Here is an 18,436-nt window from a genome sequence, read left to right as displayed (position 1 = left end):
GGTCCTCGGAGTCGGACACGACCTCATGTGTACACACACTCTGGACCAGGCAGCCTGGTGTGCGGGGGGGCAGACAGAGGAGAGGCCGGGAGATAGAGAAGCAGCCCAGGGAGACGGGGTTGGGCCAGGTGAGATGAGAAAGGGGCCCGGCTCCCTGCTGAGAGGGCGGCCCAGGGCCTCACCGGCCTGAGGTCAGGCCCGCACGTGCTGAAGGGGATGGACGCGTGCTGGCTGGCAGACCTTTCAGGAGGTGATGTGGTAACAACCTGGCTCTTGGAACCTCGTGCCTGGCTTCAGGGTGAGAGAGGCCGCTCGAGAGTGGCCGAAACACGCTCCCCCGGCCCGCATCTCGGGTGAAAGCAGGAAGACGCCTGCGAGCCGGGGCTGTGTTGAGGCTCTGTGTCAGGGCCGGGCCCTAGGGCACGCCGGCGGGCGGTGGGGCCTGGCGGGGAGCTGGGGTCTGCGGCTGTGTCTCCAGTGGCTTCCTGGCTCCTCAAAGGACGGAGCTGGGAGCCAAACCCCTTCATGGTCAGACGGGGAAACTGAGGCCCAGAGAGGGCGCTGCGCAGGGGCCCGGGACAGCAGAAGAGAGGAAGAGGGGCTCTTGCTTTGGCACCAGCCCAGCCTTGCGGGTGGTCTGCGGCTTCGACTGGGGGCCTTGGTGGGTTCCAGGGAAACCCTTGAATCGTACAGGGTGAAGGGGCTCATGACCCAGGAGGCTCAGACTGAGGGGTGGTGAGGTCCGGCTTCCGTACGCTCTCGCTGCACAGCCGTGCGCCTGGACCAGGTTTTCAGACACGGGGCCGCTGCGGAGACAGACGTGTAGGCCTGGGGGACAGCGGGACCCCCGCACGTGCCCCCCCCGTGCCCTCAGCAGACACCCCGAGCAGAGTCTCATTCCTGTCTGCCAGGTCAACTGTGTCAGTCGCTCAGTCGTGTCTGACTCTTTGAGACCCCCATGGACTGCAGCCCGCCAGGCTCCTCTGTCCATGGGATTCTCCAGGCAAGAATACCGGAGTGGGTTGCCATTTCCTTTTCCAGGGGGGTCTTCCCAATCCAGGGATCGAATGCAGGTCTCCTGCCCTGCAGGCGGATTCTTCACCCTTTACCAGGCACAGCCGCAAGCTCGCATTTCCTTCCTGAGCCTCTGGGTCCCACTCAGGACGTGCGGACCACTAGCGGGTGCCTCTCCTTTCGCAGGCGGGCTGTCGGTGGCGGTTCCAGGCGAGCTCCGTGGCTACGAGCTGGCACACCGGCGGCACGGGCGGCTGCCCTGGGCGCGCCTCTTCCAGCCCAGCATCGAGCTGGCCCGCCAGGGCTTCCCGGTGGGCAAGGCCTTGGCGGGAGCCCTGGAGAGGCAGCGGGAGGCGGTGGAGCGGCACCCTGCGCTGTGGTACGCCTGGCCCCCCGCCGTGGGCACCCACCCCGGGGCCAGAGCCCTGACCCAGCTGGGCTGCACACCGTGGGCAGGGGTGCCCCGTCCTCTGGTCTCCTGTGTGGGGTGGGGGCTGGATGGCTGAGCCCGCCCCCACGCCTGCCTCATGAGAGCCCCCCCACCGCTCCAGCGAGGTGTTTTGCCGCGACGGGAAGGTGCTGCGGGAGGGGGACCACGTGACCATGCCCCGGCTGGCCGACACCTTGGAAACGCTGGCCTCGGAGGGCGCCCAGGCCTTCTACAACGGGAGCCTCACGGCCCAGATTGTCAAGGACATCCAGGAGGCTGGTGAGTGGGCGACACCAGGGGCCTGTGGCCGGAAGCTCCGCAGCAGGAGCCCTGAGCCTGGGGTCTTCGGGCCTTGCCTGGACGCTGGGCCCTCGGGGAGTGCCTGGCAGGGGAGTGGGTCACAACTGTGTCTGCAGCATGGATCCACATCTCCTGGTTGAGTCAAAGCTGAGGGAATTCCTGCAGTCTAGAACAGGAAGCCCGGGGCGGCAGGCTTGGGGGCATTGAGGGGTGGGCAGGAGTGAGGAACGGGGAGAGCACGAAGGTGCAAACCCCGGAGGACTTCCTGGAGGAGGTGGCACCTGAGCCACAGGTGACATTGGACTTTGCAGGCAGAGAGAACGGTCTGAGGCTTGGATAGAGGGGTTTTAATTCTCCAGGAGGATCACCGGGAAGGAGGGTGGGCTTGCTGAGAGGGGTGTGGGGGTGCTGCATGCAGGGATCTTATGGGCAGGTTCTGGTGGGTTTAGGAGTCCTGGTTGCCTCTCTTTCCTGCCCCTGCCTCCCTGAGCTGTGTGTGTCAGGGAGGAGGGCGATTAGCTTATTGACCTTTACCACTGACACCGGAAATTAGCCTATAAATACTTCAAACACTTCATCTGTCTGGAGCCAGTTTCCCTGGAGAATAAGGGCCTCCCTCCATCCACTAGTCAGAGGAGGAGGAGGCTGATGGGAGACGGGGGACCTCTGGCCGCCCTAGAGGACAGATGTCGGATCTGGAGGCCAGAGGCGCAGCAGGTGGAGGATGCTGGCCTGAGCCTGGCCCCGGGGAGGTGGCACGGTTGGGGGGGGCGTGGGGGGGACGGTGGACGGGGCTCCCCTCTTGACGGTCCCCCAGAAGTGTGTCCCATCCCTGGGCCCCCCGCTGCAGGGGGCATCGTGACGGCCGAGGACCTGAACAGCTACCAGGCGGAGCTGGTTGAGCAGCCGCTGAGCGTCAGCCTCGGGGGTGCCCAGCTCTACGTGCCCAGTGCCCCGCTCAGCGGGCCCGTGCTGGCGCTGATCATCAACATCCTCAAAGGTCAGCCGTGCCCCGGGCTGCGGGCTGGGCGGCCTGGGCCAGGGGGCACACCCGGTGGATCTGGGCGGTCATCCGCCACCCCGGGGCCTGGGTAACCCTGTGGCTGGCATGTGCTGCCCAACACGGGTACCTTTGCTTCCTTCCCCCGCCTCCCAAGCAGGCACTGCCGTTGGGCAGTAAATGTTCCCCTTCTCAGGGTGAGCCGAGTGACTCAGGGAGGCCTCCCGGGGCCCCCGCTGTCCTGGCCAAGGGGACCTGGGAAGCTGGGGTCACTGTGGTTCTGCCCGACCAGGATACAACTTCTCCCGGGCGAGCGTGGAGACGCCTGAGCAGAAGGGCCTGACCTACCACCGCATCGTGGAGGCCTTCCGCTTTGCCTATGCCAAGAGGACCCTGCTTGGGGACCCCAAGTTTGTCAACATGACTGAGGTAAGGGGGCAGGGGGCTCAGCCCCACTCTGCTTCATTCCTCTGTTTGCACCACCAACTTTGGCCTCAGGGCCACCGGGTGCTGGGGTGGACTGCTGACCCTGAGTGCTGGCCTCTGCGCCAGGGCGCTCTCGCCGGGGGAGTGGGGGTGCTGGGGGCGGTCCTTAGTGCCTGCCTCCTCCGCCACCCTCCGGCTTCGGGGCCTCAGCACGAGCCGCGTCCTTGGCCTGGAAGCCCCCGGAGCCATCAGCGCCGAGGTGGGGGGGGTGGTGGCGGGGGACGGGAGCGCACAGGGGCGTCCAAGCCCACAGGGCTGATGACGAGGTTCAATCCAGGCGGGCAGAGGCCCGGGCCACACATGCTCCCGGTCACACCAGCTTCCCAGATCCCCACCGCCCAACCCGCTCGCTCCCCAAGAGCCCCCCGCCACACACACACCCAGGCTCCAGGCTGGACCCCTGCCTCCATCCCCATCATGGTGCTCATCCCCTACTCGGTCCGCCTGCGAGCTCTTCCCCCCTCCACCCCCTCCAGGCCCTGACTGAGCCTCTGAGCCTCCGCTCCCCTCCGGCACGGCCCCTCCCCTCCGCGGCATCCCACGCCTTCACCAGTGCCTCCTCCCCTCGGCTGCTTCCTGGGCAAGGCTGTGGCCGCGCAGCACGCTTCCTCCCTCTCCCGCCTCCGGCTCCCTCTGCTCTGCCTGCTTCTTCTCCTGCTAGGACACCTGGCTCTGCCTTTTCCCGAGGGTCCCGCCTGCATCTTGAGGCCCCGGGGCCCCGTCCTTCTCGCCTCCAGTCTCTTAGCCTCGATGGACCCCCGCCCCGGGCTGCTGTCGTGTGGATTTTAAGGCCCAGGGCAGGTGGCTCGTAGGATGTCCCAGTCCCTGGTCCAGCTGCTCTCTTGGAAGTAGATTCGAGCTTAACGTTCTCCCCTTGGATTAGCCAATTAATCCGTGGATGTTGCAAGAACCCACGGCCTCTGCTCGGCCTCCAGGGCCTTGCCTTGCCAGGGAACTCTACAGATCAGGGGTGGCCCATCACACACCCAGGACAGGGTCTTCAGGGTCCGACAAGTGTGCGTCTCCAGTCAGGCTCCCGCTGTTCCCAGCCGCCCCTTCTGCGCCGCGCGCCTCCCAGGCGAAGCTCACGGCCCCTCCCGGTGGTGTTCCGCCCCCAACACAGGGCCAGAGGGTGAACACCCGTCAGCTGGTCATTTCTCCGTCCCAAGTGCGGGAGGTTTTAAAGGCCTTTTAGGGCCCGTAAGGATCTGTGGGGAGAAGGCAATGGCACCCCACTCCAGTACTCTTGCCTGGAGAATCCTAGGGACGGGGGAGCCTGGTGGGCTGCCGTCCATGGGGTCGCACAGAGTGGGACCCGACTGAAGTGACTCAGCAGCAGCAGCAGCAAGGTCCTGTGGGAGCAGCCCCTGCCAGCATCTGCAGCCTCCTCTCTCCCTAACTCCTGTCACTGTCTGTGTCACTCATAAGCCGGCCTCAGGCCCTTTGCATTACCAGCCAGGTGGCTTTTCAGATGTCACCTCCTCCGAGAAGCCCTCCCTGACCACTCTCATCCTTCCATCCCTCTCGCTCCCTCCCCTCCCCATACCTGTTCTTTCTACCACAGCCCTGCCTGCCTTTGTCTTCCCTGCTGTGAGGGTGGGGACCGGCGTGTCTGTTCCCTGCTGGTCCCCCAGTGCTGGACACAGCTTACAAGCTCCGTGAATGAGTGAATGAATGCTCGGGTGCAGCGAGTCAGGGTTCGGAGGGCAGATGGTCATTCAGAGTTGCTGGGCAGCGACAGAGACAGAGGCTGGGGAGAGGGGGTTCGGGTGGGCCATGGGAGACTCAGACAGGAGGGTTGTGGTTGGAGCCACGGTCGGGGGCTTCCTGAGAACCGCTCGCACAAGCCTGTGCCCCCTCCTCGCCTCCTTCACCTCCTCAGGGCAGCTCTGGGGTCTCGGCAGGTGGTCCGCAACATGACCTCCGAGTTCTTTGCCGCCCAGCTCCGGGCCCGGATCTCCGACAGCACCACTCACCTGGCCTCCTACTACGAGCCTGAGTTCTACACGCCCGACGGCGGGGGCACTGCCCACCTGTCGGTGGTCTCAGGGGACGGCAGCGCTGTGTCAGCCACCAGCACCATCAACCTCTAGTAGGGCTGCTGGGCGGCCGGGTGGGCCAGGGGCTGCCCGCGTGTCTCAGAAGTGAGGGGCTCCACGTTGGCAGTGTGCCTTTCTGGGGAGCGTGTGTTGGTGGGCACGGGGCGGGCCGGCCCCCCTCTGACCCTGCCGGTCGGCAGCTTTGGTTCCAAGGTGCGGTCACGGGTCAGCGGGATCCTGTTCAACGATGAGATGGATGACTTCAGCTCCCCCAACATCATCAACCAGTTCGGGGTGCCCCCCTCGCCAGCCAACTTCATCGCGCCAGGTGCGGGGCGCAGGGCCTGGGCGGCGGGCAGGCTGGAGTCCCCGCGGCCGCTGACCCAGGGCTCTGTGTCCCCCGCCCCCCGACCGCTGCAGGCAAACAGCCACTCTCGTCCATGTGCCCCGCGATCATCGTGGGTGAGGACGGCCAGGTCCGCATGGTGGTGGGCGCCTCCGGGGGCACCCAGATCACCACGTCCACGGCGCTGGTACGAGCCCCACCCCCCCTCGCCTGAGCGCCCAGCCCCTTGCCTACTGGGCCGCGCTGACCCCATCCCCACACCCCGCAGGCCATCATCAACAGCCTGTGGTTCGGCTATGACGCCAAACAGGCGGTGGAGGAGCCCCGGCTTCACAATCAGCTTCTGCCCAACACCACGGTGCTGGAGAAAGGCATCGACCAGGTGGGGCGGGGGAGGGGCGCCGAGTCCCGGTGGGGGCGGGGCGGGGGAGGGGGAACCGGGTCCCGGTGGGGGGGAGGGGGAACCGGGTCCGGTGGGGGTGGGGTGGGGGAACTGAACCGGTGGGGGTGGGGTGGGGGCGGGGCGGGGAGGGGGAACCGGGTGGGGGGTGGGGGAGAGGGGGAACCGGGTGCGGGGTGGGGGAGGGGGAACCGAACCCCGGTGGGGTGGGGTGGGGACCCGTCCCCCAGTGGGGCCCCGGGCCTGCGCCTCCCATCACCGCAGCGCAGGCAGTGGCTGCTCCCCGCTGCCCGCGGCAGCTGGCCGTCTCGCCCACCGCCCGGGTCTCCTCGCCCCCGTCCAGAGAGGCCCGGGCCAGCCGCGCGGATGAGACCCAGCCGGCCCCGCGGCCCCTGGCCTGCCCTTCCTGGCCCCTCAGCCGGCAGCCGCGGCCCTGGGGTGTGTGAAGCCCACGCGGGCGGCCCGGGTCCCCGCTGAGGCCGCGCCCCCTCCCGCCCACAGGCGGTGGTCGAGGCCCTGAAGGCCCGGCACCACGCCATCGAGGAGACGTCCACCTACATCGCCGTGGTCCAGGCCGTCGTGCGCACAGCCGGCGGCTGGGCGGCCGCCTCGGACTCCAGGAAAGGCGGGGAGCCCGCGGGCTACTGAGCGCTCCGGGGAGGAGAGGCCCGCCAGGGCGGGGGCCGGGGGTGGGACTTGGGGGGCTGGCTTCCCCTGGGAGCGGCGCAGCAGGACAATAAATACGGCGGCGCGCCGGGCTCCAGGCCGTCCTGCCGCCGGCTCTCCACTCCCTGGGCTCAGCGCGCTGTGTGAGGTGGGGCCGCCTGGGGGGAGGATGGAGACGGGACTCGGAGGCCTTGGCAGCGCGGGCGCTGGGCCCCGGGGAGGGGGTGGACTGCACCCCTGAGTCCCGGCACCAGGGTCGGGCCGCCCGTCCCGGTGTCGGCCACCAGTGGGCGCGCGGCCCCGGGCGATTTGTCCGCGGTTCCGGGAACCGGGAGACCTCCTCAGCTCGCTGGTGCGCGTCTGGCAGGCACTGAGGGGAAACGGAGCTTTGAGGGAGGTAGGGTTGGGCAAGAAGCTGGAGAAAAAGATGCTGGTCAGGGCCAGGCCCCGGGGGGGCTTTCCAAATGGAAACCCAGAGTGAGATCCAAGCTGCGATATGCTCCAAGAAGCAGGCCCGGTTCTCCGGGATCAGTAAGCTGGAAGAGGTCCCCAGGTCCCCAAGGGTCAGGGCTTGGACGGTTGCCGGGTGTTAGGGCTGCTCTGGGTGGGAGGGGGGCATGTGGAGATGCCAGGCCCCCAGCCGCCTCCTCGGCGTGGCCCCTCCCGCCGGCCCTCTGGGCCTCTTAACTCATCTTTGACACAGAGTTATAAGGTGCGAGGGGAGGTGCTGGGAAAGCACCTGGGGAGGTGGGCAGGGCAGAGAGGGGCCTAGCTTGACAGCCCGGTGAGCACCCCCCGAGGGCAGGGACACGGCCAGGGGGGCCAGGTCTGGGCTCTCCTCAGGGAGGCAGGAATCCTAGTGATTCCAAAGTGCCCTCCAGGAAGCGGGGCTTTGCTGGGAACCGGGGAGCAGCCGTGGGGTCCTGGGAGCCCTACCCCCGAGAGATCCCCTGCCCCCAGGTCTGAGCCCTGGACCTCGCGTCCCTGAGGCCCTCGGGGAATGGGATGGAGGCTGAGCTGCTCGGCTGGGCACGTCTCTCCTCTGCCCTCGTTTTAGCCCGAGGAGGCTACAGCTCCTTTGCAGGGGAGAAGACTGAGGCCTTGCTCCCGTGGAGGTGGGAGCTGGCCTGGAGCTCCCTGAGCCCCAGCAGGCGGGCAGGGCACCCCCAGTTCCCCTGGCGCTGCGGAGCCCGGCTGAGGGCCCCCTGGGGTCCTGGCTTCCTGTCTTTCTCCTGCCCCTCACCTCCTGGAGAGGAAGAAGAGGTCCCACCCTGACCCTGGCCCACCCCCTCGGTGCCTGCTGCCCCGGCCTCCCCGAGGGTGGACTGGCCGCAGCCCAGGAATGCACTCTTGCTTCCTGGTTGAGCAATGTCACTGAGGTTTGAGGGTCCCTGGGGTGGGGGGGAGGCGAGAGGAGTCCGCAGCCCTTCCAACCCCGAGAGGCAGCCTGCTGCCCCAGGAGTCCCTCTGGCTCAGGCTGGCAGGGGCTCGGGATGGGGCCTGGCAGACTGTGTGACTGTGTGGATGTATCCCTCTCTCTGCCTCAGTTTCTCTGCTCTGCCTGGATGGGTAAAGAGACCAGGGGGCAGCAAAGCTCAGCTGGGAAGGAAGCCAGGGTACTTTGGGGGTGGGGGGTGCTGGAAGTCCAGCTCCCAGGCCCTACACCCTCTGTGTCCTGATGAGCTAGCTGGTCAAGGGGGCACCTCGGTACCTGCTGTCCCAGCTGGGCACCCTGAGGCTTGGACGGGGCAGAGTGCGGGCTGGTGTCCCCAGGGGAGGAGGCGCACTCAGTTCAGGAAGAGGGAAGTAGACACACTGCCCCCAGGGGTGGGTAGAGACCCAGGTGCAAGAGAAGCCCCCTCCCCGAGGCCTGGTGGCGTTTCCAGGACCGCAGGCCCCAGGGTGGACCGTCCAGTGGGTGCTGGGTGCAGGCCCCATATGACTCCCCCGCGCAGACGCCTCCCCTGAATAGATGGGGAAGCTGAGCCCCCTCCTGGTCACCCCAGCCCCCCCTCCTCAGCTTTGACTGAGCTGGGACTTGAACTCAGGTAACCCCGAGTAACCTCGCCTGGGTCCCTTTCCCCGCGTGCCTGTGTTCCCCGCAGCCCCAGGGTCCTCTGGATCTGGAGATGCTGAAGTGAGCAGCTGCTGGGGGGTGGGGGGCACGCATAGGGGGCAGGCTGGGGCTCTGTCCCGGCTCCCGGTGCCTCTGAGCTGACCCAGGAAGGGTCACGCATAGGGGGCAGGCTGGGGCTCTGTCCCGGCTCCCTGTGCCTCTGAGCTGACCCGGGAAGGGTCACGCATAGGGGGCAGGCTGGGGCTCTGTCCCGGCTCCCGGTGCCTCTGAGCTGACCCAGGAAGGGTCCTCTGCTGTCCTCCACTGGGAGCCGGAGATCAGCCATGGGGTCCTGGGAGCCGTGCGCCCCCGCTCTCCCCGTGAGCCAAGTTGGCAGCCAGTCCCTGCATACACGAGCTGGCGGGAGGGGCAGCGGGGGGAACGGCAGACGGAGAGTTAACAGCAGCCGCTGACTTCTCTCTGGAAGGAAAAACCCCATAAACGCCCTGCTGCCTGGCATCCTGCCAGGGCCGAGATAGCGGCTGAAACTGGAAGTCCCGCCGGGCGGCCGGCCCTGCCTCTGCAGCGGACACTTGACGCCGGAGCAGCGCTGCAGCCAGCCGTCCGTGCACACACCCGCTGTCCGCCTGGCGGCCTGCTGCTCACCTGGAAACCTCTGTCTGTCCACCCATCCGACTCCGTCTGTCTGATCCTCCTCCGTCCCGCCGTCTGGCTGTCCACCCGTTTGTCTGTCTGGGGACCCCGTCTGGTGGCCCACCTGTCCTGTTACCCGTCTGCTCACCTCGTCCGCTCCGCCGCCCGCCTCCCTGTGCACCTCCCTGTCCGCCGGCTGCGTGCCCACCTGCCTCCCCTCCCCCCGGGCCACAGAGCCATGGCCCAGGGTCGCGGGGCCGCACTCAGCCTGGCCCTGCTGGGGCTGGCGCTGGCGCTGGCCATCATCGTGCCTGCCGTGGTCGTCTCTCGGCACCGCGTCCACTGCGGCCCCCAGGCCTTTGCCCACGCCGCAGTCGCTGCGGACTCCAAAACCTGCTCAGACATTGGGCGGTGAGTAAGAGGTGGGTGGGAGCTGGGTGGGCCTTGGCACTGGCCCCTCCCGGAGACTGTGTGACTAGCAGCAAGAGTGTGGAGAAGACACGTGTGTGTGTGTCTGTGTGTGTGTGTCTGTGTGTGTGTGTGTCTGTGTGTGTCTGCATGTGTGTGTGTGTGTGTGTGTGTGTGTGCTGGTATGTGGGGGCCGCACGGGTATGAGGGAAGCGGCCCCAGGGCCCTTGCACAGACCCGGTGGCAGGTGTGCATGGGGGCAGACGGTCCAGGGTAGCCACCGTCCCGGCAGAACGGAGGCGGCGTGTGAGACTGGTCGGAACCGCAGGCCTGGGAGGCCCACAGGGGACACTGTTGCAGTGTTGCTGGTCTGGCCCTCGCTGCCCCCGATGACAGGCCCGGCGCCTTCAGGGAGGCCCTGACCGTTTCCGAGGCTGGGTCTTCCCCCGGACATGGGTGAGGGGGGCGCGGGCTCCGTATGTGAGGCCTGGCCGCCAGGGCCCACTCAGTGATGCCTGAGAGCAGGCTCCCTGTCCTGGCCCTGGGGAGCCCGCCCCCGGTGGCACGGTGTCCCCCACAGCCTCCCCTCTGCGTGTCAGGCCTCAGAGCCAGGCCAGCGGCTGGCAGAGTGACTGATGCTCGCTGGGCGGGGCGAGGGGGCCGTGGAGCGGGGCCCCAGCCGGCGTTTCCTGACCAGCCAGACCTTCTTCCAGGAAGCCCAGCCCATGCAGGCTTCCCACCAGGACACCCCTCCTGGCCCCTGCCCCACTACCCAGCTGGGGCTGCGGGAGCCTGGACTAGCGCTCGCCTCCCTGCTGGTTCTGTCTGCTTCCTGGAATGTCTGCCTCGAGGGCCATGATCAGGATCAGGAGCGCTTTGTGATCAGAAAGGGACAGTCCTGGACCAAGGGGCACGGTGGCCGAGCCGCTGCCACCAGGCACTGCTGGGCAGAGGGCGCCCACGCCCCCTGCGTCCCAGGTCACCCCTCTTCCCAGCTCTCCCCCTCTTTCCGTTTATTCTTTCCCCGCTTTGTCTGTGTCTGGCCCTGCCCCCTCCTGTCCTGGGCCCTCCCTCAAGGCTCCCTCAAGGGTGACAGGGACAAGTCGGAGGGTCAGCTACTTGGTCTCTGGAGGGGGCTCCCAGGGGCCAGGAGGGGAATGACCCCCCCGGAAGTGCTGCCCCCCCCGAACCCATATTTGCAAAGACGCAAACAAGTTGGGCCCCGCTGGCTCAGCAGTGAGGAACCGGCCTGCAGCACAGAAGACCCGGGTTCGAGCCCTGGCTGGGGAGACCCCCCCGGAGGAGGACATGGCAACCCACTCCAATAGTCTTGCCTGGAAAATCCCAAGGACAGAGGAGCCTGGAGGGCTACAGTCCATGGGGTCACAAAGAGTCGGACACGACTGAGCGACTGAACGGAGCCAAGTCGGGGGCCTCCCTGGTGGTCCAGTGGCGAAGACTTCTTCTCGTGCAGGGGTCAGGGTTCGATCCCTAGTCAGGGAACTAGATCCCACGGGCCGCAACTAAGAGGCCACGTGGCACCACTGAACAGCGTCCTGCGCGTGCTGCAGCTAAGACCCAGCTCATAAATACATGTTTAAAAAAAAAAAGAGCTTCAGCCTCAGAACCACTGATGAGGACGCGGCCCCCAGGGGTGGGGGGCTGCTATCACAGGCCTCTGAGGGGAGGCCCAGGCTCACCGTGTGCCCCCAAGTCTTTGCAGAGGGTTAAGGGTTGGGGGTCTGCGCTCTGCAGCCGCCACTGCCGAGGAAGCGGATGTGGTTTCCTTCCCAACTGTTTTCTGTCCTTGTCAAGCTGTGACTCCACTTCCTGCTGTTGTTCTCAGAAGCCAGAGAGATGGGAGGGAGCCTGGAGCTGCCCCAGCTGCTGTGGGACAGGGGCGATTCCTCCAGGGCCCTCCCCTGCTCCCCTCACCACTTCTCCTTCCTTCCACCCTGTGAGCACTGGGTCCTCTGGGAGACCCTCTAGGGAGACCTGAGGGTCGGCGGTGACTCCTAAGCTCTGTGACCACTCGGAAATGCCACGCAGGGTCCCCAGGGGAGGCTTCATTGTTCCACTTCATGTCTGAGGAATCTAGGGAGGATGGGGTCTTCCCAGGGTCCCCACCCTCCACCCAGGAGCCCGGGCTGCTGAGAGGGGCGGAGGGGGCAGGCCCAGCCGCTGGGAGGACCAGGGAGGACAGCCGCAGGAGCGCTTTGTAAACTGAGAAGCACCTTGTATGTGGCCAGGGGCAGTGTAAAGGATGTCGCAATTTGCAACCTGTAGAGTGCAGTGAGTCTGCGAGCCGCTGGACCTCAGGGGGCAGTCTGGTGTGGTCTCTGAACTAACCTGGGGTGTGATGGCAGCTGGCAGGCCACCCAGCTGTGCCCACACCCCAGTGAAGGCTGGCAGAGCAAGCCCGGAGGGGCAGGCAGGGGCTGAGGAGCCTGGCTGCTTACCCAGCGCCCGGTCCCCCAGAGCCATCCTCCAGCAGCGCGGCTCGCCTGTGGACGCCGCCATCGCGGCTCTGGTCTGCACCGGGGTCGTCAACCCCCAGAGCATGGGCCTGGGTGGAGGGGTCATCTTCACGATCTACAACGCCACCACGGGTGAGTCCTCTCGGGACCCCCGTGGGGAGGATGGGCCCGGTCCCAGGCGCTAACAGGGAGGTGCTGGAAAAGCTCAAGAGGGCGTGGCCAACCGGCCTGTCCGCCACGCCCCTTGCTGGGTCTCGCCACGCCCACCCTGCTGAGACCGTCCCAGGAGTTAGCGCAGAGGCCCAGAGCCCGGCGCGGGCTGTCGTGGTGTGCTGTGAGGCCTGGCAGCCTCCGGGGCGCCCCTGACACCCCGCACATCCTGCCCAACCCCAGGAAAGGTGGAAGTCATCAACGCCAGGGAGACGGTGCCCTCCAGCCCCATCCCGGCTCTGCTGGACCAGTGCGAGCAGGCCCAGCCTCTGGGCATAGGTGAGACCCTGGAGGGCCACCTCCCCCACCTCCGCCCCACCCCGCCAGGCCACTGGGTTAGAACCTCCTATCCCGAAGGGACAGTGCACCTCTTGGACCAGCTGAGACACCCTGGCACTGGGGGGCGGCAGCTGGGGATGGGAGCCCCCGTGGAGGTTCTAACCCCCAGGCTGGGGCTGTTTTCCTGGGGGAGGGCTCTCTGAGTTGGGAGGGGTGATCCAAGCAGTGACCACTTCAAAGGCCCTGGAGGGTTCGGTAGAGATGGGTTGGTGGACTGGGAATGGTGGACTGGAGTCTGGACTGGGCTGGTGGGCGGGGCCGGTGGCCTGGGGTGGGTGGCCTGGGCTGGTGCACTGGGTTGGGGCCAGTTTTCCTGAGCCCCAGGGGCCTGGTCATGGACTTTGTGCAGAAGTCCATGGGGGTCAAGGGGGTTCAAGTGGAGAGGAATGTGCTTCCACGTGGGCTACAGAAAGCTCGCTCGGACTGCCATGGCTAGGAGGGGGCCAGGCGGCCAGGAGTGGGCTGATGGAGAGCCCCGGGGGCCGGGGCTTGACACCCTGTGCTGTGCAGGCGCCCAGTGGATCGGGGTGCCTGGGGAGCTCCGCGGCTATGCTGAGGCCCACCGCCGCCATGGCCGCCTGCCCTGGGAGCAGCTGTTCACACCCACCATCGCGCTGCTCCGGGGGGGCTTCCGTGTGCCCACCGTCCTCGCCAGCTTCCTGCACAGCCCGTTCCTGCGCCCCTCCCTTACGGAGTCATCCCTGAGGTGAGCGTTGATGGAGGCCCAGGGCCCCTCCTCAGCCCCTTCTCCAGCTAGAGGGTCTACCCTGGAGGCGGGGTGGGGTGGGGGCCTTGGATGATTATCGCGTCCTGGTCTCAGCTCACAGACTTCTGCCTCCACATGGTAGCACCTCATCGGAGGGCTCCGGCCAGAGGGAGTTTCTGCCCACGTGATGGGGCTCCCGGGGCACAGATCTGGGCTCTGCACACTGCCTCTGCCCTTCTACCCACTGTCTTGTCCTCTCCCCCATCCATCCACTCTCCCTTCCCTCCTTCCCCTCTGCCTGTCCCACCCTCACGCTCTGGGCCCACCCAGGCTGCCCACTGACCAGTCCTCCAGGAGGGCAGGATCTCAGGTCCTGGGTGGATGCAGGCCTGGCAGGGGGTGTGGCCTCCCCGGGACCCAGTGATGAGATGTGAAGGGTGTCAGCCCCACCCAGTCCTGGAGAACCTGCCCCCCCCACCCCACCCCCGTGTCCACCGAAGCCCCACAGGACCGCGGACCAGGACTGCCTCCCGTAGGGTCGGAAGTGTGGCCGCCCTCCAGGATCCGGCCCGCCCTGAGGCCGCCCCCCACCCCCCAGACAGCTCTTCTTCAATGGGACAGAACCCTTGAGGTCTCAGGACCCACTGCCGTGGCCCATGCTGGCCACCACCCTGGAGACCGTGGCTACAGAAGGTGCGGAGGCCCTCTACACAGGGCGGCTGGGCCAGCTGCTGCTGGAGGACATCGCCAAGGAAGGTCAGCGTGCGAGGTCCCACTGCCCTGCCCGGCCAGAGAAAGAGGGGTCTGGGCGCCAGGGCTGAGGGAGGGCCAGCGGCTCCCAGGCTCCAAGAGGCCGTTCCTTAATCCTGCCTGCTGCTGGGCTCAGGGACCCTGCGGTCAACACCCCTGAGGCCCAGAGCCCTGTGGATTCTGGGCTCGACACGGGAGCTATCAGTGGTCACGGGGGGCTCCTGGCCTGGAGCTGGGCCCCCTCAGAGGCTAGTGCGCCTCCCCCATCTTCCCCTGCTTGCTTCCCACCCTGCCCACCTCCGGTCTGTCCACCCATCCACCAGCCCCGAGCCACTGCCCGCAGACCCAGCATCGCCACCCCGCCCCAGGGTCTGGAAGGCTAGGGGAGCCCCGCTGTGTTACCCGGGGCCCCTGGCTGACACTGTGCCTCCGTTTCCCTGTCTGAACACGGAGTCGTCCCCGCCTCGCCCAGGTAGCCGGCTGACCCTGCAGGACTTGGCATCCTTCCGGCCTGAGGTGGCAGATGCCCTGGCCATGCCCCTGGGGGACTATACACTGTACTCGCCGCCGCCGCCTGCTGGGGGCGCCATTCTCAGCTTCGTCCTCAACGTGCTCAAAGGTGAGGCCCTGCCCCCCAGGAGTCCGCGGCCCAGAGTAGGCCTAGGGGCAGCTAGGGCTCTGCAGGGGCGGGTGCCGTCATCTTTCTGCAGAGCGCCCCCACCCACCCTGCGGGACCCCGACCCGGGGCAGAGGAGCAGATGGTGAGCTGCCTGGGTGTGCACCCAGGCCTGAGGCCCAGCCTACAGCAGCCTGCAGGGTGGTGGGGGGGGCCCCAGCCATGTCCAGGGCCCGGACTGTCAGATGCTGACTATGTTCTCCGGGGCTGCCGTTAACAAATGATCACTAATCACCAAAACCTGCTGGCTTAGACCACAAGAAATTGATGCTCTGCTAGTTCTGGAGGCCAGAAATTCAGAATCAAGGTGTCCACAGGGCCGCCTTCCCTCCAGGGCCGGTTGGCGGGGGGAGCATTTGTTTTCTGCCTCTTGTGGCTTCTGGTGGCTGTGTCGGGTCAGCCTCTGCGACCACATGGCCTCCCTGTCCTGTGTGTCTGTTTCATGCGGATGTCTTACATTTAGCGCCCACGGGATAACCCGCTCCTCTCAAGAGCCTGCACTTCCTGACACTCTTCCGTGGGGGACAGCACTCACAGGTCCCGGGGGTTAGGACACAGAGTCAGACCCACTGCATTGCATGACCCCACCCGCGCCCACCTCCTCCCCCAGGGTTCAACTTTTCCGCCGAGTCCGTGGCCGGGCTGGAGGGAAGAGTGAACTTGTACCATCACCTCGTGGAGACGCTCAAGTTCGCTGGGGGGCAGAGGTGGCGGCTGTGGGACCCTCGAAGCCACCCAGAAGTCCAGGTGAGGTGTCCTGGGCTGGTGGGCAGCCCCGTCCCCGCCCCAGGGCTCAGGGTCAGGCCAGTGAGCCCCCTGCCCACAAACCACAAGTGCCTGGCAGGTGAGGCCAGAGGGACGTGAACACGGTTGGCTGTGGAACGGGAGGGCCTGGTAGTGGCCCGAGCAAGGACGGTGCGGTCGGTCTGGGGACAGCAGGGAGCCGGGAGGGCTGTGGGGGCACCCTCAGGGGACCCTCTCGGCAGCTCACGGACCCCCTCACCTGTCCGCCCTCCCCAGAACACCTCCCAGGACCTGCTGGGGGAGGCCCTGGCCCAGCACATCCGCCAGCAGATGGACGCCCGGGGTGACCACCCGCTCGACCACTACAGCCTGGCCGGGGCGTGGACCCACAGGATGGGCACGGCCCACGTGTCCGTGCTGGGCGAGGACGGCAGCGCCGTGGCCGCCACCAGCACCATCAACACACCGTGCGTGCGTGGGGCCCGGGGCGGGCGGGCCGCACTGGGTTCCCTGGGCCGGGGGCCCCGCCCCCGTTTGCTGTGTCCGCGGGGTAGGTGGGGGGCGGTACCTCTCCTCCTGTCAAAGGGGTCTGCGCCCGGGCATCTCTGGCTGAAGGCTGCTCACCCGGTGTCTCCTGAGCGCCGATGGGGAAGATGGGGAAGGCGCCTCACACCAGAAGGATGGTGCTGACGGGGCCAGGGGCGGGGCCAGGAGGCTCTGGGGGCGGGGCCAGGAGGCTCTGGGGGCGGGGCCAGGGAGGGGAGCGCGGTCCCAGCGTGCTGGGGGCGGCCCGTGAAGCGAGGGGCCCCTGGACGGCTGTGTGAGTCAGGACCCCACAGCCGGCGCCCAGCCCCGCCTCCGTCTGCAGCTTTGGAGCCATGGTGTACTCACCACGCACGGGCATTCTTCTCAACAACGAGCTTCTGGACCTGTGCTGGCGGCACTCACAGGGCTCCAGAGCCACCCCCCAGCCCCGTGAGCACAGGGCGCCCCCAGCGCCGGGTGAGGGAAGGCGGGCCGGTCTGGCGTCAGGGGATCGTGCATTGGGAGACGGAGACAGAGCGGGCGGCACTGGGGGGCGGGCTGGGGAGCAGGGTGCCCTGACTGCTGTCCGGCCCCCAGTTCCAGGTGAGCGGCCCCCATCATCCATGGTCCCCTCCATCTTGGTCAGCACAGCCCGGGGGTCGAAGCTCGTGATCGGCGGGGCCGGCGGGGAACTCATTATCTCTGCGGTGGCCCAGGTGGGTCGCTGGGCAGCCCTGGCGTCCCTGGAGGGGTTGGGGAGGGTGGCTGGTACCTGTCCTGCCTCCCTCGCTGCGTCGTCCTCGTCCCTGCAGGCCATCATGAACAAGCTCTGGCTGGGCTTTGACCTGCAAGCCGCCATCAAGGCCCCCATCCTGCACGTGGACAGCAAGGGCCAGGTGGAGTTCGAGCCCAGCTTCAGCCAGGTGAGGCAGACGCCTCCGTGCCCGCCTTCAGAGCCTGGGGGCGGGGGCCTCAGCTCCTGTATGCCTTGGGCCAGGTCTCCACGCATCTCCAGGGTCTCTGTGAAGGGTCACAGACGGGGAAGCATGGGGACCAGACTGCCAGGCAGGGCACTTGGCCCCTCAGACACCAATACCTGGGCCCTGACGCACGTTCTCAGACCTGAGCCTTGAGGGCTGTGCTCAGAGCGCCTCACTCGCAAGGACCACTGGGGCCTGGGGCGTGTCCTTGGACGCGTGGGTCTTCAGAAGCCTCCAGCGATCCCTCCACCAGCAGGGCCCTAGGGAGTCTGCAAGCCACATCCCTGGCATCTGGGAGCCCCATGTTCTCCTGTGGGTGTTGCGAGAGTGGGTCCCAAGCTGCCGACAGCGTGGCAGGAGGGCCATGCCTCCTGACGTTGAGCTGGGCTCTTCTTAAGCATGGAGGACCTGGGGCCCCAAAGGGCCCAGGCTCTGCCTTCTAGAGGCTTTGCTTTCCAGACCCTCACAACCGAGTCCCCCACGGCCACCTCCTTCTCCACTGAAGCCCTGGACTCCTCTGGGGTCACACTGAGTCCTTAGCCCAGGACAGAAGTGAGGCTGCGTCTTGGGTCCTTCCAGACGGGGCCACGGACTCCGTCGTCCTCCCTGGAGCCGGGCCTCTGCTCTGGGGCCTGTGGAGTGGGGGCCGCCGACTCCACGTCCTGCAGACGAGGCTGCGTCCAGCACCTCCCTGTCCTTACCCAGACCTGCGCCCCCACTCCTGTCCGGGGTGGGGTCCTCAGCTCCCTGCTTGGGCCCCGTCCCCTCTGTGACTGGCCGGCCTCCCCTCCCCTCCAGGAGGTTCAGAAGGGGCTCCAGGACCGGGGCCAAGAGCGGAGCAAGAGGCCCTTCTTCCTGAACGTGGTCCAGGCCGTTTCCCAGGACGGGGCCTGCGTGCATGCTGTGGCGGACCCACGGAAGGGTGGGGAGCCCTCGGGCTACTGAAAGGCCGCTCCCTCCTGATCCTGGGTCCCGCCCTGCGCACGCCCGGCCAGCCTGGCCCAGGGGACCTAGCCCTCCGGCAGGAATCTGGGCCCCTGGGCTGGACGGCTGGCCTGCGGCTGCAAAGAGGTGGACAGCCCAGCAGATGGACCGCTGTGGGGGCCGAGCCCCCCCACCAGAGCCCTGGCCGCTCCAGGCCTCACCCACGACTGCGCCCCTGCCCCCTGGAAGCCCCGCTCCCCACCTGTGTGCCCCCCAGTCCGAGATTAAAGAATAGCTTGCACCATG

At 67.3% G+C, this 18,436-nt stretch overlaps 2 protein-coding genes across 2 annotated transcripts in view; both read left to right on the top strand.

Annotated features, from left to right (window-relative positions):
* The window catches only part of GGT1 (gamma-glutamyltransferase 1), a 17,300-nt gene extending 10,497 nt beyond the window's left edge, over window positions 1-6,803 (top strand). Inside the window, exons 7-15 of the mRNA XM_018045029.1 lie at window positions 1,201-1,393; window positions 1,566-1,723; window positions 2,595-2,744; window positions 3,037-3,173; window positions 5,135-5,322; window positions 5,470-5,597; window positions 5,690-5,802; window positions 5,884-5,997; window positions 6,517-6,803. Of these exons, the coding sequence (XP_017900518.1) occupies window positions 1,201-1,393; window positions 1,566-1,723; window positions 2,595-2,744; window positions 3,037-3,173; window positions 5,135-5,322; window positions 5,470-5,597; window positions 5,690-5,802; window positions 5,884-5,997; window positions 6,517-6,663 (1,328 nt within the window). The 3' untranslated portion in view covers window positions 6,664-6,803. The remainder of the gene's footprint in view (window positions 1-1,200; window positions 1,394-1,565; window positions 1,724-2,594; window positions 2,745-3,036; window positions 3,174-5,134; window positions 5,323-5,469; window positions 5,598-5,689; window positions 5,803-5,883; window positions 5,998-6,516) is intronic.
* Window positions 6,758-18,436, top strand: GGT5 (gamma-glutamyltransferase 5). The gene is made up of 13 exons (XM_018045028.1): window positions 6,758-6,829; window positions 9,225-9,802; window positions 12,278-12,408; window positions 12,670-12,765; window positions 13,336-13,531; window positions 14,130-14,287; window positions 14,754-14,900; window positions 15,568-15,704; window positions 15,978-16,168; window positions 16,570-16,676; window positions 16,824-16,942; window positions 17,039-17,149; window positions 18,005-18,436. The coding sequence occupies exons 2-13, from the start codon at window positions 9,630-9,632 to the stop codon at window positions 18,149-18,151; spliced, it is 1,713 nt and encodes a 570-aa protein (XP_017900517.1). The 5' UTR covers window positions 6,758-6,829; window positions 9,225-9,629; the 3' UTR covers window positions 18,152-18,436.

This window comes from Capra hircus, unplaced genomic scaffold, assembly GCF_001704415.2.
Source record: "Capra hircus breed San Clemente unplaced genomic scaffold, ASM170441v1, whole genome shotgun sequence".
Lineage (NCBI taxonomy): Eukaryota > Metazoa > Chordata > Mammalia > Artiodactyla > Bovidae > Capra > Capra hircus.
The sequence above is the reverse complement of the archived record's forward strand: the minus strand, read 5'-3'. Positions and strand labels throughout refer to the sequence as shown.

What these genes read in the sequence shown, in the direction of transcription:
- GGT5 (XM_018045028.1), top strand. Translation starts at nt 9,630, where the DNA reads ATGGCCCAGGGTCGCGGGGCCGCACTCAGCCTGGCCCTGCTGGGGCTG. An exon ending in GAAGCCACCCAGAAGTCCAG is followed by an intron (nt 15,705 to 15,977) that starts GTGAGGTGTCCT and finishes CGCCCTCCCCAG; the next exon opens with AACACCTCCCAGGACCTGCT. An exon ending in TTATCTCTGCGGTGGCCCAG is followed by an intron (nt 16,943 to 17,038) that starts GTGGGTCGCTGG and finishes TCGTCCCTGCAG; the next exon opens with GCCATCATGAACAAGCTCTG.